The sequence below is a fragment of the Ursus americanus genome, chromosome 3 (assembly GCF_024610735.1).
Source record: "Ursus americanus isolate L20-20 chromosome 3, mUrsAme1.1.p, whole genome shotgun sequence".
NCBI lineage: Eukaryota > Metazoa > Chordata > Mammalia > Carnivora > Ursidae > Ursus > Ursus americanus.
Window position 1 is genome coordinate 11,432,170 of NC_142129.1, and position 27,920 is coordinate 11,460,089.

At 44.6% G+C, this 27,920-nt stretch overlaps 1 protein-coding gene across 4 annotated transcripts; it reads left to right on the top strand.

Moving 5' to 3' along the window:
- Positions 1-26,942, top strand: TCAF2 (TRPM8 channel associated factor 2). Of its 4 annotated transcripts, none has more exons than XM_045792428.2 (8): positions 1-235; positions 2,487-3,123; positions 18,282-19,258; positions 19,554-19,651; positions 20,683-20,896; positions 21,216-21,455; positions 22,331-22,691; positions 24,093-24,322. In XM_045792428.2, the coding sequence occupies exons 2-8, from the start codon at positions 2,501-2,503 to the stop codon at positions 24,184-24,186; spliced, it is 2,607 nt and encodes an 868-aa protein (XP_045648384.2). In that variant the 5' UTR covers positions 1-235; positions 2,487-2,500; the 3' UTR covers positions 24,187-24,322. The 4 variants fall into 4 exon arrangements, 3 of the variants coding, with proteins under 3 accessions (XP_045648384.2, XP_045648382.2, XP_045648383.2); XR_006778578.2 differs by having other exon boundaries at positions 2-235; positions 22,331-23,248; positions 24,093-24,215; XM_045792426.2 differs by having other exon boundaries at positions 2-235; positions 22,331-22,668; positions 24,093-26,942.
- Positions 26,943-27,920: the final 978 nt, after the last annotated feature.

Genomic DNA, 27,920 nt, shown 5'->3' on the forward strand with positions numbered 1-27,920 from the left:
ACTACCGCCGCACCCTGTCTACCCGGCCCTCCAGACCTCCCGCTGCGCCCCGCCAGCTCCACCTCTAGACCGCGCGCCCTCGCGCGCCCTGCCCCACGCGCCCCCTGCACCCGGCACCCGGACGTCCCCAACTGAGCCCCGCCCCACCCCTTCACCCAGCCCCCAGACCGCCCGCTGCGCCACTGCAAAAGTCCACCGCGCCCGGAGCCAACGCTGTACAAGCCGACTACTGATCGTGAGTTTGCCAATCCGAGAGCCTTGCGGCTGGGGCGGGGACCGAGGACCTGGGCACAGTGGCGCGCCCGGAGGTGCCAGAAGCCTGCGGAAGGACGTGTCCTTAGCATATTTCTCTCTTCTTAGGTCCAGGGTTTCGTTTTGTTTACCCGGTCTGATGGTATTTGCTATTTGTCTCAAAACACATTTCTTTGCCTCTTTGAACTTGTTAGTCAGGAATCTGATGGATGTGTGCGTGTCTGCGCGCACGCGCTCACCTACTTCTAGAGAACGGAAGTCAGAGTTCAGAGGAATTATTACTCATCTCCTGGCGGGGGGGGGGGTGTCTGTTTTCCCGTTCAACTACAGAGGACCAGATTAGTGAAAGACTTCTCTATCAAAGCTAGTTAACATGATCTTGACCTCGCTGGGTTTTTTTTCCCACTGATACACCAGAAAGCTGAGATCACCCACATGCCCCATGATGCTCCATGTCGGTATTGGTTCTCTTGGGAATTCACTTTCCTGGGAGCATTGCTGAGAAACGAGTGGTTAGATGGGGAGGGAAGTTAGGAGATGGAAAGGAGCTGGCCTTGTACAGAAAATACAGGGCATGCTAAGGGATGCCAAGCCTGCTAGAGGTTTGTGGGGAACTTAGCAGGAAAAAAGTCTGGAAGACAGGGGAGAGCCCAGACCCCAGAGGCACTCAGGGCGAGGCACTCAGCTTTTACCTTATTGAGAGTGGATGAAATTGGAGGGTTTTTATTACAAAGAAAAGTGGGTAGGGTGGCTGAGGAAGGTTGTGGGTGAAAATCCATCCTGGGACTAAAGACAAACTCATTTAGTCTAGATGTGAATACAGGCTGAAGGCAATGATGTTTGAGAGACCCCGATGACAGATGATGAACAAAGTGAGGCAGGTGGCTGCTGTGTATGGAAACAGGAGAGAGGGAGAAAAGAGGCAAAGATAGAGGAGAGCTTTGGTGTCTTAGTTTAGTTTCTTCTCCAAAGTCAAGTCTTCTACAAGAACTTGAGTCTGGTACTTTGTTTGGGAAATGAGCCCAGAATGCCAGACTGAGGATGTGGGGAGGGAGAGACCAGGAAGGAGAGGAGGCATTAAAGGGCACATGGCTGAGCTGTTTACCACTGTGGGCAGCTGGAGCTCAGCTCCTCCTGTGAGGAACTCCAGAACGCACCTGAGGTCCACCACCGTGGCATGTGTCCCTGACGCCCCCCACTTCCCCATTGTCGGCTCTCTGCCACTTCGGAGCTGCCCCTGTGCACCTGCCCAAGTGAGAAGGCATCTGAGTGCTCAGGAAGTTCCTCCATGGCAGCTGCTGAAGTCAGAGGTGGGCCGAGGGGAGTCAACAGGGGACCCAGGGCATGGCCCTTGTCATGGGGGAGCTAGAAAGGTCAGCATAGGGGCAGACCCTCGTGTTTCCTCAGTGCTCACTGTGTACTCACAACAGGGTGTTTTTATACACATTCTCTTAATCTTCAAAAACTATCCTCCAAGAGATGTATTACTCTCTTTTTATAAATAGGGAAACTGAGGCTTAAGTCATTTATCCAAAAGGAGCTGCTTTAAGGGAATAATAAGCTCAATTTTAGGCACACTGAATTTTAAAAGACCTCTGGAAACCACAGAAAGCTACCCACATACAGGTCAGGACAGACATGATAAATTGGGAGGGGTTTCAACTCATTTTGTCAAAACTGTCCCCAAAAATGCAGTTTCTGAAAGGTCACCTGACCTTTTTGTCCACAGAGCTGCAGCACAATACGAAGTCAACTCCTACACACCACTTCTCACCTCTGACCGGCCCTGCAGGACCCAGCCCCTCCCTTGGCCGCTCAGGGCCTGCTCCGCCCTGCCCGGTGCTTCTTTGGGCTGGGTGTGCTCTTCTCCTGCAGCATTTCGGATCTCAGTTGAAATGTCAGTTCCATCTTCGCGGTCATGTCCTCATCTAGGCCTTTCCTGTCATCTAATCCAAATTCTCCAGTTGCTTGATAACACATCACTGGTTTATTTTCATAAGTTATTAATTACTGCATTTCATTTAACTGTTTCCCTATTATTGTCCTTTCCCTTCTGAAATATCAGATTCATGAAAGTGGGGCCCTTGTCTGCTGTGTTCCTTGCAGCACCCCCAGTGGTTGGCGCACAGTGGGGAACCCAGTAAATGGGTTTTGTTCGCATGCATTTAGTTGCTGTGCTTTCACTCAGCCCTTCATCAGTTCTGACCAACCTGAGTCTTTGATTTTCTCTACAGCAGCTAGTTGAACCATGGCGACAACTCCTGCCAGTGCTTTCGAGGCCCTCATGGACAGAATGACCAGCTGGAATGTCCCCAAAGGCCCCATCCCATGTGAACTGCTTCTTACTGGAGAGGCTGCCTTCCCAGTGATGGTGAATGACAAGGGCCAGGTCCTCATTGCTGCCTCCTCCTATGGCCGAGGCCGCCTTGTGGTGGTGTCCCATGAGGGCTACCTGCTGGATGCTGGCTTGGCTCCATTTCTTCGTAATGCAGTGGGTTGGCTCTGTCCCTCACCTGGGGCTCCCACCGGAGTGCACCCATGCCTGGCATCACTAGTAAGCATCCTGCAGGGCTGTGGGGTTCAGGCACAAGTTCAGCCAGAACTGGGGGCCTCCCTCGGGGTTTACTGCATCAATGCCTACAATGATACAATGACTGCAGAGCTGATCCAGTTTGTGAAGTGTGGAGGTGGCTTGCTCATCGGAGGCCAAGCCTGGTATTGGGCCAGTCAGCACGGTCATGACAACGTGCTGTCCAGGTTTCCTGGGAACCAGGTGACGAGTGTGGCTGGAGTGTACTTCACCGACATCTGTGGGGACACAGGCCGGTTCAAGATCTCTAAGAAGATACCCAAGATCCCACTCCATGTCAGGTGAGTGGTATTTCCCAACAGGGAGTCTGACATTTGTTAACAATTGATTCCATCTCCCTCTTCAATGAGCTTCCTCTTTTTGTTTTTTTTTTTTTAAAGTAGGCTTCATGCCTAGCGTGGATCCCAATATGGGGCTTAACTCACAACCCTGAGATCAAGCCCTGAGCTGAGATCAAGAGTCGGACACTCAGGGGCGCTTGGGTGGCTCAGTCGGTTGAGCGTCCAACTCTTGGTTTCAGCTAGGTCATGATCTCAGGGTTGTGGGATCAAGCCCAGTGTTGGGCTCTGCACTCAGCATGGAGTCTGCTTGGTTCTCTCAATTGTACTTCCATTTTAATACGCGTGATTCCCCACTCTACTTTGGAAGCACCACAAACCAAAAACAGGATAATTAAAATGCACCGAGGCCCAAAGGCAGCTGGGTTCTCAGTAGTACTCTGTCCTGGGCCAAATAGAAAAGCTTATCTTACTCACGTCTCTGTCTCCGGTGTCTATGCCGGGGTCGGCGAGAGTGTTTATTGGTGTCTCTCAAACAGATGAAAGAACATTGGTTTCTTTGTGAGCCCAGCTGTGTGCCAGGCCCCACTCAGCAGACCGAGCCCTGCTACCTGCTCATTTGTATCCAGTGAGAATTAGGCAATTGAGGAAACCAATAAATAGAAACTCTAGCAGGTGTTGATATGAGCTATAGGGAAAGAAAAGCAGGAAAAGTGACCAGAGTGACAGGGAAGGGAGTGGAGGGTATTTAGGGTCATCCAGGAAGGCTTATCAGTGAGGCCCAGTCAGGACTGGCTGGTGTTCCAAACAGAGACACTTAACACAAGGAACTGACCAGGCAGGTGGTGCAAGGGCTGAAAACCTGTAGGAGAGACAGCAGGGTAACCGAGGCCTTAGCAATAGCCCGACCAGCAGAGGGAGGTCAGAGTGTCCCTGGAGCCCAGGTGCTGAGTCACCTGCTGGATGCAGGTGCCAAGCTAGGCCTGTCTAGCAGGAGCTGGGACCCCCGATGGAGGGCCTGTCTGTGGGACCTGGGGTCGCAGAGGAGGCACGGTGATTGTCAGAAACACAGCCTGAAGAGAGAGACAAAGACCCTGGCTCCTTCTCTTGCCTGCCTGCCTTCAGGCTTCTCCCCACCGAAATTAAATAATTTTAAAAATCTTACATCTGTCTCCTTTTTTCCCCATGATGCAAAAGCCCAGCTCTGAAAGGAAGCACCTCATGACTCTTTGGCTTTATGCCACAACACACACATAACAGTTGCAAAATAACAGTACTACCAGCACAAAGATTATTTTCAGTTCCTTTCATCCTTATGATATGTTTTACGAGGTATATAAAGTCAAACTACCACCCTTGAACGACACTTAGGCTAGCGCCCCTCTTATGGCTACTCCACTGAGTGGATACACATGTAGATTCATTTGGATATCTTACTTCTGCTTTTGGGAGTTGCTTTTGTGAATCAATATTATTTTATAATTATGTAACATAGCTATGTGGATCTAAAGTAAAATCCTAAGAAGCCAATATTCTATCCCTATTCCCTTTATATAATTTTCTTCTCTCCCTTTTTTAAAAAAAATTATCTTTACTCCACTGTTAGTTCGTATATAAACACACACACACACACACACACTTGAAAAAGATAATAGTATACTATACATACTTTCTCCACCGTACTTTTTTACTTAACATTACTTTCTGGGGGCGCCTGGGTGGCTCAGTAGTTAAGCGTCTGCCTTCAGCTCAGGTCATGATCCCAGGGTCCTGGGATCGAGTCCTGTATCAGGCTCCCTGCTCAGCGAGGAATCTGCTTCTCACTCTCTTCTACCTCTCCTGCCCCTCCCCCCAGCTCATGCTCTCTCTTTCTCTGTCTTTCTGCCTCTCAAATAAATAAATAAAATCTTTTTAAAAAGCCCACATTGTTTTCTGGATATGGCTGCATACCAGCCCATAGATACGCACTACAGAGTTTATTTCACTGAAATGTACAGATGCAGTGTAGTCTATCCAGTTAGTTTTTTACTGACAGACATTCAAGTTTCTAGTATTTAAAATGTTTTTCCAAAATTCTTACTATTACATCTGTACTACAATAAATGCTTATGTGCATAGGTCTTCATATTTTTGCATATCGCTGGAAATGGGATTGGTGAGTCAAAGGAGAAATGCAAATGTAATTTCCGCTAAACATTACCAAATTCCCCAGAATTGGGTTCCCCAGGAACCCAACTCAAAGACCGACACAGTGTACAGGACATTTACTAGGAGGGACTCTCCAAATCAACACCTGTGGGGGAAGGGAAGACGGAAGGGTTGGATGGGAGAGATTGGGCCATGAGGCAGATATTTAGTAGCAAATATTTTTAATGGTATTTTCACTATTAAGTAAAACACTGGGAAAACTCTAAGTGTCTAATAAATGGAACACTGCTTTAATTATTATGGTATATCTTACTCTTCAGCTCCTTAAAGACTCATTACTTAAAGAAATAAGAAAATACTCATAATACAATAGACAAAAGATATAAAACTATATTTAAATGATGCCAAATTTGTTAAAACATGTTACGTATATAAGTAGAAAAAACACTAGAAGAAAATAAAATGAACTATTAATAGTGTATCTCTAGGGACAGGTTTATAGTTGATTATCATTTTCATCTTTAAACATTTCTGTAATCTCCAAATTATCTATAATTATAACCTGAAAAAAACTTCTTTACATTACTTTTTTGCCTTTTCATAAAATCTTAAACAATGGAAAAAATTTCCTCAGGATACACTAAGATGTCTTTCTTTAACCTCACATCTTCTATTGTTTTATTAATTTGGCAATGAAATGGATAAAGAAGTAAATTTCCTTAACATATCAATTTTCCTTCCCTCTTTCTAGTACCTATCCATTCCTTCATTCATCTAAAATGTATTCTGGGGCTTCTGGCTGGCTCTGACTCTTGATTTCAGCTCAGGTCATGATCTCAGGGTCATGAAATAAGAGCCCCACAACAGACTCTTGCTGGACATGGAGCCTGCTTAAGATTCTCTCTCCCCCTCTCCCTCTGCCTCTACTGCCACGCACGCACGTGCTCTCTCTCTCAAAATAAATAAAAATTAGATAGATAGATTAGATAGATTAGATAGATAGATAGATAGATAGATAGATAGATAGATAGATAGAACTTTAAGTTCTAGACACTATTTTGGGCCCTGGGGGTTTACGGTACTGTTTAACTATATATAGTTTATTATAGTAGTGTTTAGTCCAAACTTGAATGACCAACAGAATTGCTGCAGATAGGGGTACCTGGATGGCACAGTGGTTGAGCGTCTGCCTTCGGCTCAGGGTGTGATCCTGGCGTTATGGGATCGAGTCCCTCATCAGGCTCCTCCACTGGGAGCCTGCTTCTTCCTCTCCCACTCCCCTGCTTGTGTTCCCTCTCTCGCTGGCTGTCTCTCTCTCTCTGTCAAATAAATAAATAAAATTAAAAAAAAAAAAAAAGAAGAAGAAGAAGAAGAAACCACATCCCTAAGATCCCTATAAAACAAGGGCGCATGGCCTGGGTCTCAGTCAATAATTTGGGCTCTGGACAACCCCGTAACCTCTCCTCATCAGAATGACGAGAAGGAGAAGTCCCCCCCAGCAAAGAAAAGACAATGAGTCTGTGGCCTCTGCCACAGAACTAATGGATATGGATATAACCAAATAATCAGAAATGGAATTCAGAGTAACAATGGTCAAGATGATGTGTAGACTTGGAAAAAGTATTAATGAAAATGTTAATGAGAATATAGAATCTCTAAGGGCGGAAATGAGAGCGAATCTGGCAGAAATTAAAAATTCTATGAGCCAAATGCAGTCAAAACTAGAGGCTCTCACGGCCAGGGTGAAAGGCAGAGGAACAAATCAGCGAATTGGAGGATGGGTTAGTAGAAGAAAAAGCTAAAATAGAATCTGGACTCAAAAAAATCCACGCACAGGAATGTAGGTTACGGGAGATTACTGACTCAATGAAACGTTCCAATATCAGAAACATCGGCATACCCGAGGGGGTGGAGAAAAACAGAGGTCTAGAAGAGATATTTGAACAAATTGTAGCTGAAAACTTCCCTAATCTAGCAAGGGAAACAAACATTCATGTCCAAGAGGCAGAGAGGACCCCTCCCAAGCTGAACCATGACAAACCTACGCCACGTCACGTCATAGTGCAATTCGCAAATATTAGATGCAAGGATACAGTATTGAAAGCGGCCAGGGCAAAGAAATTTCTCACGTACCAAGGCAAAGTTATCAGAATTACGTCAGACCTGTCTACACAGACCTGGAATGAGAGAAAGGGTTGGGGGGGGCATTTTTAAAGCTCTTTCAGAGAAAAACATGCAGCCAAGGATCCTTTATCCAGCAAGGCTGTCATTCAGAATTGATGGAGAAATAAAGACCTTCCAGAATTGCCAGTCATTGACCAATTTCATAACCACGAAACCAGCCCTACAGGAGATACTAAAGGGGGTTCTATAAAAGTAAAAAGGCCCCAAGAGTGATACAGAACAGAAAGTCACAATCTATAGAAACAAAGACTTTACTGGCAACATGGCACCATTAAAATCATATCTCTCAATAATCAGTCTCAATGTAAATGGCCTAAATGCTCCCATAATGCCACAGGGTTGCAGATTGGATAAAAAGACATGACCCATCCATTTGCTCTCTACAAGAGACTCATTTTGAAACTAAAGATACATTCAGACTGAAAGTAAAGCGATGGAATACAGTCTTTCACATGGACCTCAAAAGAAAGCTGGGGTAGCAATTCTCATAGCAGACAGATTGGATTTTAAACTCAAGACTACAGTTAGAGACACAGAAGGGCACTATATTATTCTTAAAGGATGTATCCAACAAGTGGATATGACATTTATAAATATATATGCCCCCAAAAGGGGAGCAGCAAGATACACAAGCCAACTCTTAACCAGAATAAAGAGACATATAGATAAAAATACGTTAATAGTAGGGGACCTCAACACTCCACTATCAGCAATAGACAGAGCACCGGAGCAGAAAACCAACATAGAAACAAGAGCTTTGAATGCCATACTTGACAAGTTGGGCCTCATAGATATATATAGAACACTACACCCCAGAACCAAAGAATACTCATTCTATTCTAATGCCCATGGAACATTCTCAAGAATAGACCATGTTCTGGGACACAAAACAGGTCTCAACCGATACCAAAAGACTGAAATTACTCCCTGCATATTCTCAGACCACAATGCTCTGAAATTGGAACTCAACCACAAGGAAAAATTTGGAAGAAACTCAAACACTTGGAGACTAAGAACCATCCTGCTCAGGAATGACTCGATAAATCAGGAAATCAAAAATCAATTTAAAGAATTTATGGAGACCAACGAGAATGAAAACACAACGGTCCAAAACCTATGGGATACTGCAAAGGCAGTCCTAAGGGGGAAATACATAGCCATCCAAGCCTCACTCAAAAGAACAGAAAAATCTGAAATGCAGTTTTTATATTCTCACCTCAAGAAGCTGGAACAGCAACAGAGGGACAGGCCTAATACACTCATGAGTAAGCAGTTGACCAAGATTAGAGCAGAAATCAATGAATTAGAAACCAGAAGTACAGTAGAGCAGATCAACAGGACTAGAAGCTGGTTCTTTGAGAGAATCAATAAAATTAACAAAACGCTGGCAAGACTTATCCAAAAGAATAGAGAAGGGACCCAAATTAATAAAATTATGAATGAAAAAGGAGAGGTCACAACCAACACCAATGAAATTGGAAGGATTATTAGAAACTTTAACAACAGCTATATGCCAATAAATTAAGCAATCTGGAAGAGATGGAGGCCTTCCTGGAAACCTATAAACTACCAAGACTGAAACAGGAAGAAATTGATTTTTTAAACAGGCCAATTAATTATGAAGAGATTGAGTCAGTGATAAACAACCTTCCAAATAACAAAACTCCAGGCCCGGATGGTTTTCCTGGGGAATTCTACCAAACATTCAAAGAAGAAATAATACCTATTCTCCTAAAGCTATTTCAAAAAATAGAAACAGAAGGAAAGCTACCAAACTCATTCTATGAGGCCAATATTACCTTGATCCCCAAACAAGGCAAAGACCCCAACAAAAAGGAGAATTACAGACCGATTTCCCTAATGAATATGGACACCAAAATCCTCAACAAGATCCTGGCTAATAGAATCCAACAGTACATTAAAAGGATTATCCATCATGACCAAGTGGGATTCATCCCTGGGATGCAAGGGTGGTTCAACATTCGCAAATCGATCACCATGATCCATCATATGAACAAGAAAAGACTCAGGAACCATATGATCCTCTCAATTGATGCAGAAAAAGTGTTTGACAAAATACAGCATCCTTTCCTGATTAAAACCCTTCAGAGTGTAGGAAGAGAGGGTACATTTCTCAATCTCATAAAAGCCATCTATGAAAATCCTACAGTAAATATTATTCTCAATGGGGAAAAGCTGGAAGCCTTTCCCTTAAGATCAGGAACACGACAAGGATGCCCACTGTCACCACTATTATTCAACATAGTACTAGAAGTCCTTGCAACAGCAATCAGACAACAAAAAGGGATAAAAGGTATCCAAATCGGCACAGAAGAAGTCAAATTGTCTCTCTTCACAGATGACGTGATACTCTATATGGAAAACCCAAAAGAATCCACTCCCAACCTATTAGAAGTTATAGAGCAATTCAGTAATGTGGCGGGATACAAAATAAATGCTCAGAAATCAGTTGCATTTCTATACACGAATAATGAGACTGAAGAAAGAGAAATTAGGGAATCCATCCCATTTACAATAGCACCAAAAACCATACGTTACCTTGGAATTAACTTAACCAGAGACGTAAAGGATCTATATTCTAGAAACTACAAATCACTCTTGAAAGACATTGAGGAAGACACAAAAAGATGGAAAAATATTCTATGCTCATGGATCGAAAGAATTAACATAGTTATAGAAACTACAAATCACTCTTGAAAGACATTGAGGAAGACACAAAAAGATGGAAAAATATTCTATGCTCATGGATCGAAAGAATTAACATAGTTAAAATGTCCATGCTACCCAGAGCAATCTACACTTTCAATGCTATCCCGATCAAAATACCGATGACATTTTTCAAAGAACTGGAACAAATAGACCTTAAATTTGTGTGGAACCAGAAAAGGCCCCAAATCTCCAAGGAACTTTTGAAAAGGAAAAACAAAGCTGGGGGCATCACATTGCCGGATTTCGAGCTGTACTACAAAGCTGTGATCACAAAGACAGCATGGTACTGGCACAAAAACAGACACATAGACCAGTGAAACAGAATAGAGAACCCAGAAATGAACCCTCGGCTCTTTGGGCAACTAATCTTTGATAAAGCAGGAAAACACATCCGGTGGAAAAAAGACAGTCTCTTCAATAAATGATTCTGGGAAAAAAGGACAGCTAAATGCAAAAGAATGAAACTTGACCACTCTCTCACACCATACACAAAGATAAACTCCAAATGGATGAAAGACCTCAATGTGAGATAGGAATCCATCAAAATCCTAGAGGGGAACATAGGCAGCAACCTATACGACATCAGCCAAAGCAACCTTTTTCATGACACATCTCCAAAGGCAAGAGAAACAAAAGATAAAATGAACTTGTGGGACTTCATCAAGATAAAAAGCTTCTGCACAGCCAAGGAAACAGTCAAAAAAACTAAGAGGCAGCCCACGGAATGGGAGAAGATATTTGCAAATGACACTACAGATAAAAGACTGGTATCCAAGATCTACAAAGAACTTCTCAAACTCAATACACGAGAAACAAATAAACAAATCGAAAAATGGGCAGAAGATATGAACAGACACTTTTCCAATGAAGACATACAAATGGCTAACAGACACATGAAAAATGTTCAAAATCATTAGCCATCAGGGAAATTCAAATCAAAACCACACTGAGATACCACCTTACGCCAGTTAGAATGGCAAAAATAGACAAGGCAAGAAACAACAAGTGTTGGAGAGGATGTGGAGAAAGGGGATCCCTCTTACATTGTTGGTGGGAATGCAAGTTGGTACAGCCACTCTGGGAAACAGTGTGGAGGTCCCTTAAAAAGTTAAAAATTGAGCTACCCTATGACCCAGCCATTGCACTACTGGGTATTTACCCCAAAGATACGGACATAGTGAAGAGAAGGGCCATATGCACCCCAATGTTCATAGCAGCATTGTCCACATAGCCAAAGTGTGGAAGGAACCAAGATGCCCTTCAAAAGATGACTGGATTAAGAAGTTGTGGTCCATATATACAATGGAATATTACTCAGCTATCAGAAAGAACGAAATCTCAACATTTGCTGCAACATGGACGGCACTGGAGGAGATAATGCTAAGTGAAATAAGTCAAGCAGAGAAAGACAAATATCATATGATTTCTCTCATCTATGGAACATAAAAACTAGGAAGATCGGTAGGGGAAGAAAGGGATAAAGAAAGGGGGGGGGTAATCAGAAGGGGGATGAAGCATGAGAGACTATGGACTATGAGAAACAAACTGAGGGCCTCAGAGGGGAGGGGGTTGGGGGAATGGGATAGACCGGTGATGGGTAGTAAGGAGGGCACGTATTGCATGGTGCACTGGGTGTTATACGCAACTAATGAATCATCGAACTTTACATCAGAAACCAGGGATGTACTGTATGGTGACTAACATAATATAATTAAAAAACATTAAAAAAATAATAAAAAAATAAAATATTTTAGAAATCCCCCCAAATTCAAAGACCACAAGTGTAACCTTAGGTTTCTTGTCTTATAAAATTCTAAGAGTTTTACAAATCCAGTGACTCAGAAAAATAACACTGGCAGTTTGATGGCAAAGTTATTTTCAAACCCTGGTTTTCAAATTTCTCTTCCTACTTTGGATCTTCCCTCAGCTTTTGAAAAGCCAATTTATTCTCCTTATTCAGACTTCTCGGAGGAGTCTTCCCTGATGACCCTATTGAATCTAGGACTGACGTTCCGGTGTCACTGTTCCCCCATTTATAGCCTAACCATCAGTGATCACAATCTGTACATTATATCCCACCTGTGCATTTGCTAAGGCCTGTCCAGCCAGCCAGACTTTAAAGCTGCAGGAATGCCTTGATCTTGCCTGTCCTGTTTGCCGCTTTATTCTCAGTGCCTGCTGTGTGAAATGTAGTAGAGATCAAGAGATAATTTGTACATTGTATAAGTTAATGAATACATAAGTGAATACATATCCAAAACCATAAAAAAGAAAGGGTGGCCTCTTATACTAGTGTTAACCCCACGGTTAACTTCACGTTAAGGAATGTTCCGCCAGGAGAACTCAGCCAAAAACTGAGCTGAAGCTGGCTGACCAGGTCAGCTGTAAAGTCTAAGAAGGCCCGCTTACTTTAAGCCTAGGCCCTCAGCTCAGATTTGTTCCTTCTTCACCTGGCATTCCCTTAGAGGTTTTTAGGGAACTTTCCTGCCAACAAATCTTGGTCAAATGCTCCTGGACTGACCCAGCAGGTTTGCTAACTTCAAATTCCTGCTGGAGGCAGGAAATACTCTGTCTGCCAAGGGGAGGGGCATTCTATGAAGCACACCTATGCTTCTGTGCTTAAGAGGACACTGCACTTGCTTTAACATGCAAAGTCAGATCCAAAGGCGCTCACTGCTTTTATATCAAGACACAGAAGAATCTAGCAAAAACATTTCTCCCAGAACAACAGCTCAATACATTTACACATGCTGTCACCTCTAAGGTCTAGAATATATTAGGAACGGCTCACGTGAAAGTAAACATATGCTAGCAGCTTATGCATTTCTTGAAGATTTCATGTTCAGTCATGTGATCCTCACCACAATCCCAGAGAGTTTCCAGGTTGTGTGAAATGAGACTAGATCCTGGAGCTGCCCTCTCCACCAATCTGACCAGATGAATGAAAAATGCTAAGTAAAGAGCTGAATGTGGAGGTTTTGAGGCTGACAGGTGACACATGTGGCAGGCACGTGGCATCGCCTGACCCCACTCCCACCCCAGATGCAAGAAAACAGTGGACACCACAAATCCAAGAACTATCATTAATGCCTTTGCATGTTTTAGAAGAATGAACACATTGGGTGAGATTAAACACAAGTACGAAAGCAGCAAAGCTACTTCAGTGTTTGAGGGAGGCAGAAAAGGATGCTGGAGTGGCCATCTTCCCCGCACAGTGGTGGGTGGAACCCCTCCGGCGTGTTCCACCCCTGGAGGGTGGAGTGGGCTTAGCCTCAGCTCCCCGACTAGCTCCCAGCAAGGACAGCAGGAGGCCCAGGTGACCTTTGCCCTTCAGTTCAGGCTACGAACCTCAAGCGACAAAGTGGAAAGCAGAAATACATCAACCTCCATATATCTGGGAAGATGGATGGATGTGGGGTGTGTGTACAAGCAAACAGGTAAGTTAGAAAGCACAGGAAGGAGAATTGACCAGAACTATTGCAGAACATGGAAAAGATCTGCGGACCCTAACTGGGAAGAAATCCATATAATAACTATAAAAACACTAATAAATTTGAAAGGGAAGTATAAGAGAGACAGAAATTTAGTATGGAAAGACAACAGAATCAGTCATGCCTGGAAGAAACATGTGACCCAGTGAACAGAAGCAGATTCCTTAGAACGGTTCAAGCCATGACAGTTTTATTTAAAAATATATGTTAAATAAAACAAGCAACAGAATGAGATGAAAAGGAGGATTTCAGAGCAAAGAAAACCAATTAAGAACCAAACACCTCAGGAAAAATAAGCCAATTAGGCACCACAAGGAATAGAATAGGCGAGGCCAGGGTATGGTGACGGGACAGTGGCTCACTTCCCACTGAGTCATGGCTGTCATGACTGGGAGGGCTCTTTAAGCTGTTTTTAGAAAGTCATTCCCCGAGTCTCCTGCTGCTCAGACGTGATCTATGATGAGGGAGCAGAAGGCATGCTGAGGACAAAGCTCAAGCTGACACCCCACCACCCCCCTCCCCACTCCCAGGTGGGATCTGTGTGACATTCCTCAGGCACGCCTGCCTGCCCTAAAACTAAGGTAAGGGAAAAACAAATGGTTAACGAATAGAGATCTCAGTCCAACAGGACAAGAGTCTCCCTCAATTTACAAATGTCTTAGTGATTTACAAGAAAAAAGCATTCTTGTCAATAACGTAACTTCCGCAAGGAAATTCCCAACTGTCTTAATGTTACTGCTTTACTAGAGGGAAAAATAACCTTAACTTGACAATGGCAAGGCCTCTGGTATCTGGTAGGTCTTCTTGAGCTTACGAAAGTTCTTTTGAAACCCTCCCTTTTCCCTTATCTCCCCTAACTCCAAGTATATAATCAATTGGTTCTCACAACCCCAGTGCAGCTCTTTCTGCCCACCGATCTTGTCCCCATGCTTTAATAAAACCAACTTTTTGCACCAAAAACATCTCAAGAATTCTTTCTTGGCTGTGGGCTTCGAACCCTAACGTTTTTCCTACATCAATAATCTGGTGTCTTTCCTGAACACCAGCCCCTCATGCTTCCCTTCTTCCTCAGTGCCTCCTGCACTCTGAAGAGACACATGTGTTTCCTTTTTCATAAGTGCTGTATTATTAGCACCTTCACATCTATCTATCTATCTATCTATCTATCTATCTATCTATCTATTTTAAGGATTTATTTATTTATGGGGCAGAGGGAAAGAATCCCAAGCAGGCTCCCTGCTCAGCCTGGAGCCCAATGTGGGACTTGATCCCAGGACCCTGAGATCATGACCTGAGCTGAAATCCAGAGCCAGATGCACAACTGACTGAGCCACCCAGGCTCCCCAACCTTCACATCTATTTAAAGGCTCCTTTGCACAACCTATATGTGTTGCTTGCCATATACCCACTTGTGGCTTAATCCAAAGACTCAATAATTGAAGGAAAGTTTCTGCTGTGTGGACAACATTGGCTTTAGAAGCAAACCACCCTGGATTTGCTTCCCATTCCCACCAGTTATTAGCTAAGAACCATGGAGCAAGCTGCCTAACTTTTCTAAGCCTCATTTGTAAAGCAAGAATAATATCGTTCAGGTTTATCATAATGATTAAAAGACATAATCCATATGTGTAAATGCCTAGCATATATTAAGTCTCATTAAGTAATAGCTACTTTCATTATTTTTCAGGCTTCAATACTGTAAATAGATAGTATACAAGATTTTAAATATTGGTAAATAGATATCTGAGATCATTAATATTGCCCTTAAAACATTGTCCATCTGTTGAGAATTACTTGGTGTCCCATCTGCTGTGATCTACTATGCTTCCACTTCCTTCCTTCATTTTTCTTTTGAGAAACATCCCATCTTTTTACAAAAATATTTCTAAAGGAATTAAAGCTTACCATGAAAACATACAGACAACAGAGAAACATACAGAGGAGAAAGGCCAGTTGTGCTCCATCCCATACCACTGTCCCCAGTCTCACTCCTCTGGACTAAGGAAGCTACCACTCTGAGAAGCCTGATACAGATCATCTAATTTGCTCATCTGTGCATGTGTGTGAGCTGAAAACTGGTATTTTAGTTAATGTATCCTGTTTGAGAAAGTCTGCTTTTTCTGTATATTTACGCCACAAATTAGTGGAATATGGCATCCAGGCTCTCTGTTGTCCTCAGAGTCTGGGAGAATATTGCTCCATTGTCCTCTGATTCTAATCAAGTGTGTTTTTCTTTCTGTTCAAATCATCTCTTCTTCTTTTTTTTTTTTAAATGTCACTGATCCACTGGATGCTGACAGAGCCATTACCATCCCACATGCAATTATGGGCTCATCAAATTTTAATTTGCTTTGTAGCAGTTTTTGCTTTTGGTGCTTTGTTCTTAGGACCCTAAAAAACAATGATGATTATATCTTTGGTAAAGTGTAACTTTTACCCATGGGAAAAAATACCCTTTTATCTTTGTGTATTTTAATTCTCTCCTCTTTGAATTCAGTTGCATCTTATATTAATACTGGTACTTCTGCTTTCTTTTTGCTGTGTTTTTCAGACACAGCTTTGATGATATATAGATTTCCTCATTTTCAGTGCTTCTGTGTGAGTTTCAAGTCTGTCTTTTACAAGCAGCTTATGCCTAGATGTTCTTAGCTCAATTCAAGAGCCTCTGTCTTTTTATATAGAAGTTTAACCCATTTATATATAGTGATAATTTCAGTGTATCTCTTCCTCTTGCCTTTTTTCTTTTGTTTTTATGCTTTGTTTCTTTCTACATTCTTTCTTGACAAAGTTTTCTCTATTCTTAAATTCCCCAACACATTTGTAGATTATACATTTTATTTCTATTTTTCTAGCCGTTACCTTAACATTTTAAATTTCATTTTTAATTTTTAATTACCTGAGAAATTACATTCGTACATTCTCCCTGTTTGAAAAAAAAAAAAATACCAGTGAGGCTAAAGTTCTTTTGACCATCTCTTTCAATACTCTTTCAATGTCTCTCTATTCCACAATCCAAAAGTTTACTGTGGTTTCACCCTGACTTTTTGACATTTACATTGACATATACTAACTTTTATTTTTGTCTTACATAAACTGCATCACCAAGTTATGCTATTTTAGACATTTTTTTGCTCAGCAGAATGTTCTGGACACCTGTCCACATTAATTCACATGCATCTACCTGTTGTTTTTAATCGATAAACACCAAGCCATGGTATGATTAATGCCAATTTTTTATTTGCTCCTCCTTTATGCTGAAGAGAAATTAAGGAGAAACTGTACAAGAGGTACTTTTTTCAATAATGTTTTGTTACTTGAATAAACTATTTTTTAACAACATTTGCTTTTTAGTATGAGACAGTTTTATAAAGCTACTTAAAATTGGGTATAATCACACTAGCCAAGATGGTCACTGAAGACATTTTGATAAGTATTCTTTAGATTCTGCTTCTATGTCTGGTTTTGTGTTTTCTGTTTGTTTTGGGTTTTGTTTTTGATGGTTCATTTCACAAAATTTGGTTTACTTAGAGTACAGTATCTTGGAATCTGATTTTGACATTTTTTCCATTAAGCATTTTCCAATATTATCTAATAATTATTTTAATTACTATACAGTATGCCATCTATAGTTAACTGTAACTTATTTAACCAATTTCCCATTGTTTGACATTTAGAGTACCTACAAATTGGTTAAAAAAATCTTGATGGGTGCCCGGGTGGCTCAGTTGGTTAAGCGTCTGCCTTTGGCTCAGGTCCTTGGATCAAGTCCTGCATCAGGTTCCCTGCTCAGTGGGGAGTCTGCTTCTCCCTCTCCTTCTGCCCCTTCCCCTGCTCGTTCTCTCTCATAAATAAGTAAAATCTTTTTTAAAAATCTTGAAATACAAACTTTTTCTGAATTTATTACGCTTAGACCATTTCTTAATAAAAGTGGTAAATATTCTCATCAGATTTAAGTGAGAATTTTAAAAGAGTATGTGTTTGCATAAATCTTTAAGTGCAGTATTAAACAATTTACTTGTGTTTCTACCTCAGAGCTAGCAATCTGATGTTTTCACAGCTCCTTTTTTTTTTTGGCAGAAAATTAGCTCTGAGACATGTAGACGTAGGACTAATTTCTATAGGAATGGACTATTTTTTCCTAACTTGTTTATATGTGTAATTACTTAAAAAAGACATGAAAGTCAAGCCAGAATATCCACCACTCAGTTGACTAGCATGGGAAGAATTCCTGGAAGGGTTCACTTGGAGAACATGGGCTTTAAGATGTGCGCGTAAGGCCGCTACCACACTCCTCAGTATCTCATCAAGTCTGTGACCACGTCGGTTATAAGAAGCACCATTACCTTGTGTGTCACGAAGTAAGAGCAAACACTGCCAATGAGACAATGATATCCCATCGCTTAGTTGTGGAAAGGTGAAAAAACCTGCCTCAGACTCGATAAAGTCAATGGCATCACATACTCCAGCCCTAGCAGTTATTAGTGAGAGCGCGGAGATGGGCATGAACGAGGTCGTCTTTGCACCCCGCACAGATTTCCCCAGCCAGCAAGCTTCTTTCAGTGCTGCTTTGACTGACCAGAACCCCTATGTCCCCCTGTCACTTTTCAGCTGTGTGGAGGATCTCAGGCAGGACCAGCAGCAGCTCCTGGAAGGGATCTCAGAGCTGGACATCAAGACGGGCGGAGTGCCCTCGCAGCTGCTGGTGCACGGGGCCCTGGCCTTCCCTCTGGGGTTGGACGCCTCACTCCGCTGCTTCCTGGCAGCCGCCCGCTGTGGCCGGGGCCGGGTGGTCCTGGCTGCCCACGAGAGCATGCTCTGTGCTCCCAAGCTGGGGCCCTTTTTGCTCAATGCTGTGCGCTGGCTGGCCAAAGGCCAGACGGGCAAATTTGGGGTGAACACAGGTCTAAAAAACCTGTGTGCCCTCCTGTCAGAGCACGGCCTGGAGTGCAGTCTGCAGCCCCATCTGACGCCTGACGTCCGTGTCTACTGCTGTGGGGCTTACAGTGACAAGGAGGCCAAGCAGCTGCAGGAGTTTGTGGCCGAGGGCGGGGGCTTGCTGATCGGGGGCCAGGCCTGGTGGTGGGCCTCCCAGAACCCAGGTCGCTCTGCTTTGGCTAGTTTCCCCGGTAATGTCATCCTCAATGGCTTCGGCCTCAGCATCCTAGCTCAGACTCTGGATGCGGGCTGTTTCCCCGTCCCTACCCCCGAGATGCAGAGCTACCACTTCCGCAAGGCACTCTCTGAATTCCAATCTGCACTGAATCACGGGGCTGGCAACTTGGAAAAGCACTGGCTGGTGAAGCTGGGAGCCGATGGCACAGGCTTCCTACAGATCCCTGCAGAGGGGGTCCCTGCTTACATATCCTTGCACCGACTCCTGAGAAAGATGCTGCGTGTGTCGGGCCTTCCAGCTGTGAGCCGGGAGTACCCTGTGCCTGGTGACTCCTTTGAGGCTGCAGCGCTCTGCCTGGCCACGGAGCTGGCACACTCTGGGACCGACTGCTCCCAGCTGGTGCAGGAGCTCGGAACCTGGAGCTGCAGCTCCGGACAGCCCATCACTGTGGAGATTGATGGGAGCAACCCAGGTACGGAGTGAGGAGTGCAGCCAGAGCATCAGCACCCAGGGGACGGTGGGGTTCCCGGGCTCACAGGACAGTGCAGGTACTACAGCTCACGTGGGCCTGCTTCAGTCTCTGTCATGTACTTTTGGGAAGACGGGGTTGGGGCTCTGCTGAGGGTTGTGGAGGGGTGCATGCCTGAAGCAGGGATGAGCTGAGGTAGGCAGGGCAGGGGCTGTGCCTGTGGGGGGGCGCTGTGAGGCTCCCGGTGCAGCAGAGGCAGGTGGGTGAAGAACTCAGCCTTTCCTCTGGCTTTTGTCAGGCCCCTGTGATGCGTGGGTGAGCACCAGGCTCTACCTCCCACGTGGACAGAGTGCAGAGGTCTCGCTGTCTGACGCTGCGGCCTGTGCCGGCCTGAAGGTAAGGCCAGAACCGCCCCTGCTGACACCCCAACCCACAGAGCCACTTTCTCTTCCTCAGCTCTCAGCAGTGCCACCAGGGGGCCAGGAAGGGATGATTCTGCCCATTTCACAGATTTCATAGACAAAGCAGCTCAATTTCAGGGAGCCTAAAGGAGGGACTGAGATGCCAGAGCTAATATCAGGTACTCGAACCTAAGCCCCTGGATATCCACATATGGTGATTTTACGTCCCCACGGGGATGTGAGGGGGGCCAGGAGAACCTGTGAGGTCCTCAGGACCTCACCCGCATCGCCAACAGCACACGGCCTTTCTGCGGTGTACGTCATTACCTTCACACCTGAAGGGTGTGCTTCATCTGACCACAAAAATAGGCCCTAGAGGCAGAATTAAAATTGTCCTGCGTCAGCTCTGAGGGTCACTTCCTGTCACAGGGTGTCTTCTGTGTCAACTTCCTTTCTGGAGCTCGCTTACATTAAACCTAAGAAAAGCAACCCCAGGACTCCGGACAAAACAGCCCTCAACCCACCTGAACAGGAAGGGGAGCCCTTGACAAAGGGGGAAGCAAGAATCAGTCCTCCCCACTCAGGCCAGATCCTGCTGCCTCTGGATGGGTGGCCTCCTATCTGCGCACAGAGGGTGACCAGGATCCCCTCTGGCTGATCCTGGCTTTGGAATCACCACATTGGCGTAGGCCCTGCCACAAGAGTCCAGATTCCACCCAGTACGGAGGCTCCGCGGGGCCCTAGTCAGTTTCGGCCTCAGGGTTAACCTGTCTGGTCTGTCTGGTGACAATCCATTGTGGAGCTGTTTAAATCCCTGGAAGAATGGTTCCACATACCTTTCAGTCCCGATGACTTTTGGAGTACTAAAATTTCATAGGTTTCCATGCATAGCTCATCAAAGGAAGAGGCTGGTGTTTTTCTAGTACCTGCCATTCACCCAGAACAGCACAGACCCCTGTCCCCCCTCCACACACACACACTAAGGGGACCTAGTTCCTCCTACACATGGTGGAATCACCTCCCCAGGTACAGATTGGCTGCCACACCGATAACTTGACCAAGGCCAGCAAGCTGTCTCGAGCCCCTGTGGTGACGCATCAGTGCTGTATGGACAGGGCCATACGATCCGTCTCCTGCCTCTGGGGTGGCCTTCTCTATGTCATCGTGCCAACGGGCAGCAAACTGGGCCCCATATCTATCACCATCAAGGGGGCTGTGCCTGCCCCATACTACAAGTTGGGTGAGTGAACCGAATGCTGAGGGAAGAGGGGGCGCCGGGGATGCCACCATAGTTATGGGCCAGTTGCTAAGGAAGGGTAGGGTAGGGATTGGCAGAAAGAAGAGTGAAGAACTGTTCAAGATGGAAGTGGAGGCGGGAGCTATGAAATACCATGTCCATGGAGACTTCTGGGCAGAACTGAAGGGAGGGTCTGGAGGCCTGTCCTTCACTTCATACCAGGTAGACCCACATGTTAATAGTTCATTATTTCAGTGTCCTCCTCCTGGAGTTCAAGGTAAGTTGGGGAAATGGGTGACAGGCCCACGATATTTATTCCCAGGTAAGACATCTCTGGAGGAGTGGAGGAACTGTATCCAGGAGAGCCAGGCTCCCTGGGGAGAGCTGGCAACAGACAATATCATCTTGACGGTGCCGAGTGCAAACCTGAAAGACCTGGAGGACCCCGAGCCTGCACTCCGCCTCTGGGATGAGATGATGGGCGCTATAGCCCAGCTAGCAGCCCGGCCTTTCCCTTTCTGCCGTCCCGAGAGGATCGTTGCTGATGTGCAGATCTCAGCTGGTGGGTGCTCCTAGTCAGTGGACACCATTATTCATTATTTTGTGTTTTTTTAATGCCCTATGTGTGAAAGGCATAATCTCACCAGTAAAGGAAAAAAGACATAACAGACATAGACCTTGATGGGGGTGCAAAGATGTTCCCATATGAAAAGGTGAATCATTTACATATACAAGGTGAGATTTCACAGGATGGTAGAACAATCTCAAAAAAAAAAAATGCTACTAGGAGTTCACAGACAGCAATGAGCCATCTCTTCATTGTTTTAAGGAGAAACAAAAATATTCCTTCAAACAGAAGTCAGAGTTGGCAATGGAAGGAAGGAGTAAGGAAAGAAGTTTATGTTAAGTATTGAGTGGTTTACATGAAAGAAAAATAAGGAAACATGGTTCTGACATAGAGAACATTCCTTTGGAGCTCAGAGTTCTTCTCCTTAAAAAAGAAGATTATCTCTGCTAAAGAGCATAAATCTCTACAACAGGGGCTTACATTGCAGAAGAACTGACATCGCTCTAGCCTCAGGGATCCCAAATCCAGACACAGGACATAGTGTCAGAGACTCACACAATAGGAAACTCACACAAAACGAAGCACTGAACTGTAGCGAGAATGCTTATGTCAAGTGTATTTGTCTTGTTCAGGACCAGAGTGGGGAGGAGGGCATAACCTGGCATGAAAGGCTGGGAAGGGGGCTGGGGATTGTTCAGTTTCTGACCAAGCAGAAAAGCCATCTACTTTCCAACCAGCATGGAGATTCTGGCATTACTGGGGGCAACCAGGATGGTGAAGGAAAGTTACCTAGCAGAGAGGGATGAAGGGAGATAGTTTGGGTGCCCCCAGCCTCCACCATGCCTCATCTCTTCCTTCTGCATTCCCAGGCTGGATGCACTCAGGATACCCCATCATGTGCCACCTGGAGTCGGTGCAAGAGCTCATCAATGAGGCAGGCATAAGGAGCTCGGGTCTGTGGGGCCCCATCCACGAGCTGGGTCACAACCAGCAGCGACAAGAGTGGGAGTTCCCGCCACACACCACTGAAGCCACCTGCAACCTCTGGTCTGTCTATGTGCATGAAACGGTCCTGGGCATCCCCAGGGCTCGGGCCCACCCTGCTCTGAGCCCTCCAGAACGAGAGAAGAGAATCAAAACGCACCTGGGAAAGGGAGCCCCCCTGCATGACTGGAATGTGTGGACAGCTCTGGAAACATATCTACAGGTACAAAGCAGAAAAGCGGGGAGGTAAGGGCCAGCAGAACCCTCCATCATGTAGCATCCTGGACCCCCTTCACCACCCCCTCCGGCCTGGGCACAGGGGACCTGACTGCATAATGGGACTTCTCTAAGATGGAGGAAAAAACACCTGTCCCACTGGCTCCCTATACTTCATGATGTTAAGTAAGAGGAAATGGAAAGTATCTGGAAACCAAGTATTTCAGCTTACTGGTCTACCGGTCATAAGCAGAAGTTCTGAGTTAGTCGTTCCTGAGATTGGAGCCCAGCACTTCCACTCACCGGTCTTGACCATGGTCTCCTAATAAGTGCTCCAGAAATGGGTGTTGTTTTGTTGTGCTTTGTTTCTCTTCACCTTAGTTCTGTGGATCAAGTGAGTGTTGCATTCCTTCGTCCCTTCATGATAACAGTGGTGTGTCTGCAGGACAACTACAAGAGGCTTTTTAGGAGATAACTGTTGTCAAGGTTCTCTGCCTTCAGTCACCCTACTTGAACCTGAAATGTTTTAGAATGAATAAATGACTAACCAACCAATCCAATGGGAGAACACCAAAGTCCTGAAGCAGGTGGGCTTCCCGAGAAATACACACGAAGCCCTGCCCCCCTCCCAAACTGCTCTGAACATTAACGTTTCCGAGTTGTCAAAGCTGTTCCCCAGATGTCATCTGTCATTAGGATTTACACTCCAGAGTCAGAATTCTCCACAAAAGGGCGAGAGGTCTGGGACATGCCAGGATCCCTGCTCATTCTACACCTCTATTATCTTAGCTGACAAGGGCCTCCTGCCCATGGCTTTCAGGTGGGCTGCCCCTCCGTGTACATGAGTCACTCTCCTTTTGAACCCCTTGTGATGTGCCTGCTTCTTCCTTGTTTTGCCCCAAAGGGAGTGTTCCACAGAGCAAAATAGTAGCCTTGAAAATAGTTACAGATCTGAGATGGCTGTATAAAACCAGGGATTTTATTATGTCTGGAAAGTGTTGGAAGTTCCCAGCCTTTAGAGCCCCAAAGGCCAAACACGTGAGATATGAGGGTTTCCCATCTCAATCAGGCTTAGACCTGTCTGATGCCTAGAAAAACACTTGGGACCTGGGCATATAATTTTTTTAAATTAGAGATAATTATAATAACTGTCATTTATTGAGTATTTATGTCTTTTGAGATATTCGCTTCCCTGTGAAGTGCCCTACTAAACTCAAGGGGTATAGGTTCTGTGGCCAAGAGGTGGAATGAGCCAACTGGATTGTATTTATGTGCAGGGATAGGGTGGGCACACAGGGGCAAATCATAGGAGGGAAGCTCATGAATGATCAAGGGGAAAGAATCACTATAACTGAAATACACTTTGAACGTGCATCTGGCAGGTACTTCCACAAACTGGTTCCTCATCCTGTCCCTTCTTTCTCTTCTCAGCTCCAGGAGGCCTTTGGGTGGGAGCCATTCACCCAGCTCTTTGCTGAGTACCAGACGCTCTCTGGCATCCCCAAAGACAAGGATGGCAAGATGAACCTATGGGTGAAGAAGTTCTCTGAAAAGGTGCAGAAGAATCTGGCTCCATTCTTTGAGGCCTGGGGCTGGCCTGTCCAGAAGGAAGTGGCGAACAGCCTGGCCTGTCTGCCTGAGTGGCAGGAAAACCCCATGCGGGTGCACACGCATCCTCAGGAGTAAATGATGTGCAGCAAGGTGGTGGGGGGAGAGGCAGTTAAGTCATAAGACAAAATGACACCAACTTCCTCAGGAAAATGCCCTTGTTTCTGTTCCCCTGTTTATACTGTTGCTCTCACCGACTTGCTTCATCCTAATCCTCCAGCGGAGAATCTTACATCTGTGCATCCTAAAGTCCTGCAAACTCTCAGCTTCTACTTTTGACCAACAGTTCTTTCTTTTCTTTAAGATTTTATTTATTTAAGAGAGAGAGAGCGAGCACAAGAGAGCGAGCACAAGCAGGGGTGAAGGGCAGAAGGAGAGGTGGAGAGAGAAGCAGACTCCCCACTGAGCAGAGAGCCTGAAGTGGGACTCGATCCCAGGACCGTGAGATTATGACCTGAGCAGAAGGCAGACATTTAACTGACTGAGCCACCCAGGCGCCCCCTGACCAACAGTTATAAAGACTATGGGTAGCCAAAATAGTCTGATATCACTCCCTCACCCCTGCCAGCCCTGAACACGGCTGTCAATTTCTTATGCTTTGGGAAGTTTTCTAATAGCAAGAGACAGGCTGGTAGAGAGAGCCCTGAACTTGCTTTGGTTCTATGGAAAATCTCTTAAGGTCTCTGTGTTTCTGTATTGTCATCCCTGACATGGGGATAAAAGTCTACTGTTTGAGAATGGTAAACGTGTTCATCCCCTGCAATATGCATACGTATGCAAGGGTATTCTTTAGCTTTTGCCAGGGCCCATGGTGGCCTGTCTGGGTGGACGACCTGTGTGGACACCCTGAAAACTGAATCCCACTTCAGAGTTGGCCACCTTGGGGTGGGCATGAAGTCTCTAAGAGTATTTAATGCATTATCAGTGTTGTTCCAGACATGATAACTCTGATAGTTATTGAGATCCTAGCCTGTCTTCTGTCCCTTCTCCCCCCTCTAGCAGGATTCTTGGGTATGACCTAACCCAAAGAATGGTGTAAACTCAAAACAGATGGTATGAAGATACCTGGGTGGCTCAATTGGTTAAGTGTCCAACTCTTGATTTCGACTTAGGTCGTGATCTCAGGGTCGTGAGATCGAGCCCCGCGTCGGGCTCAACGCTCAGCATGGAGTCTGCTTCTCCCTCTCCCTCTGCTCCTCCCCCTGCTCACTCACTCTTTCTCTCTCTCTCTCCAAAATAAATAAAATCTTAAAAAAGAGAGAGAGATGGTATAAACTCAAACTGGATGTTACAAAGCACTTAGTCTTCTTGGTTAGTTCCATCTTCTAGTACTTTTGTTTCAACCAAAAGTAAGTGTCACAGTAGCAATGCCTACCAAGTCCACCAGCCTATTTGTTCTTTGCACAGAATAGGTGACTGACCCCTCTGGTCACCACAGAATCAAGGCAGTGTCTGGTCTTAACAGCAGCCCTGATGAGAAGTCCGCCTGCATGACAGGCTTCACTGGGGATCAGGATCATACTGGGCACAGCAGACCAAATTAACCCACAATGCAGCCTCCCTGAGCTTTCACATAATCCATTCTGACCCATCCCAATTCTTTGGCTAGGTGGAGTTCTCATTAGAGCTCAGTCTCCAGGATTAATGATGGGGTGTGACCATTTTTCTCTAGCTTGCTTTTAAACCATATTTTTGTTGTGCTGAATATCATTCCATGAGCTGTGTTCAGAGCAGAGTGACTCCCCAGAAAGAGAAGTGACTTAGGTAATGTCTTTCTCTGAATCCCATCCTCCTTCTCCTAATTCTACGATAATTTCCTTTTATTCCACTATTATCCTTTGCCAGGTGCTTTTCACATGAAAGGCACTCAATAAACATTTGTGAATGGAAAGAACTGTAATGACACCTAGCACACAATGACAGTCACTCTGTCCCAGGCTTTGTGTGGGGTGTTTTCTGTGAGTTATGCCATGGAATCCTCGCAACAGACCTTTGAAGTAGGTACTATTATTATCCCCAAATCATAGTTGAGGAGACGGATGTTGAGGGATATTAAATAACTTCTGAAGTAACCAAGCTAAGAAGAGGGAGAGCCAGGGCTTGAGTGAAACCCCCAGCAATGAAAAAAATCCTCCATGAAGATTTAGAATTTAAACAAAAATTCACCTAGAAAATGGAAGCTCACCAAACTTCTGATTTATCTCATGTTAACTACTGAAATTTTATTAAATATCAAATTTAACCTCCAAAAAGATATTGGTACCTGATTTTCTGGTTGTCTCAGCATATGACTACCCTCCTTATAGGTAGAGGAAGGATTTGAACCCAGGAAATTCAACTTCAGAAGTGGTGTTCTTAAGCATGATGTTAAGGAGGAGAACATGGATGGGTAATACTGGGTTTAAAAGGTTGCCACAGAGACAAAGACAAAACCTGACTCTTCCCCACACTCTCTGTAAGTGGAAACTGGAGCCTTCCCCTTCTTACAAGTGGCTCTGCTGCTTGTTTCTAAGTCCACAGTTAGTTGTAACTGTGACTGTCTCAGGGCATTCTGTAGTCCAGGTGTATTTGCTCACAAGGATGTGAATGTAGCATGGTGAATCATCAATAAATGCTGTTTGCCAAAAAATAAAAATAAAAAACAAAACAAAAAAGTAAAATAAATGCTGTTTGCCAGGAACTGTTATAAGTGCTTTTATTTATTTATGCTCATAACAGTCCTACAGAATAAGTATTATTACTGTCTCCACTTTGCAGAGAAGGAAGCAGAGATACAAAGGTAAGTGGTGAAGCCACGTTTCCAACGCTGTTTGTTGGGACTCCAGAGCCCACACTTTGAGCCAACACACTATAGACACTTACCAGGTCTGCTGCAACCTGCGGCTCTATTTACACGTACATGGCTACTGACCACAAATGGCCAACTTGATCCAAACTGCTAAAAACCCAACATGTTACTTCTAGTTACTCAAAAGAAATTTCTTAATGATAAGGGTCATTCATCCAAGGCACACATCCTTTAATACCACAACCCTGCCCTACCTAGTCTGGAGGATTTTAAGATCCGATGTTTCAAAATAACAGCTTGGCGGAGTCCTAGAAGCTTGTCTTAAACACAGGACTTGTATCCAAGTGTCTTTTGCTCATTCTGAGGGATACCCAAACTTCCATCTTCATGTCTCAGAGTGTGGGACAAGGAACCACATATGTTCTTATAGGCTATTAGATCCAGTATCTGAAATACCCACATTCCTAGAAAATTGGATAAATTTCAAAGGAAAGACATCACCCTAGGGTAATTTAGGGAAATAGTAATGGCTGCCTTACAGTTTTAAAGGCAGTAAGAAGGACTCTACCTACATCTCCCCTCAGCACTATATAGCCACTGACTTATTAGAAGAATGGGAAATTAATTTCAAAACCATTAAAGCTCTAGTGGTTTGTCACACTGAATGGAACCATAAAACCTCTTACTTCTGGCAAATATTTTTAAAATGAAATAACAAAGCCCGCTAAAGGGAATTAAATTAATTTCCCTCTTGTCATGGATTCTGGGGTCACCTATATTGTTCTTTGTCTCCTCCTTGTGGTTACGCCGAAACATTACAACTCCTGACTATTAACAGTACTGTTCCCATAGTGGCAAACTCA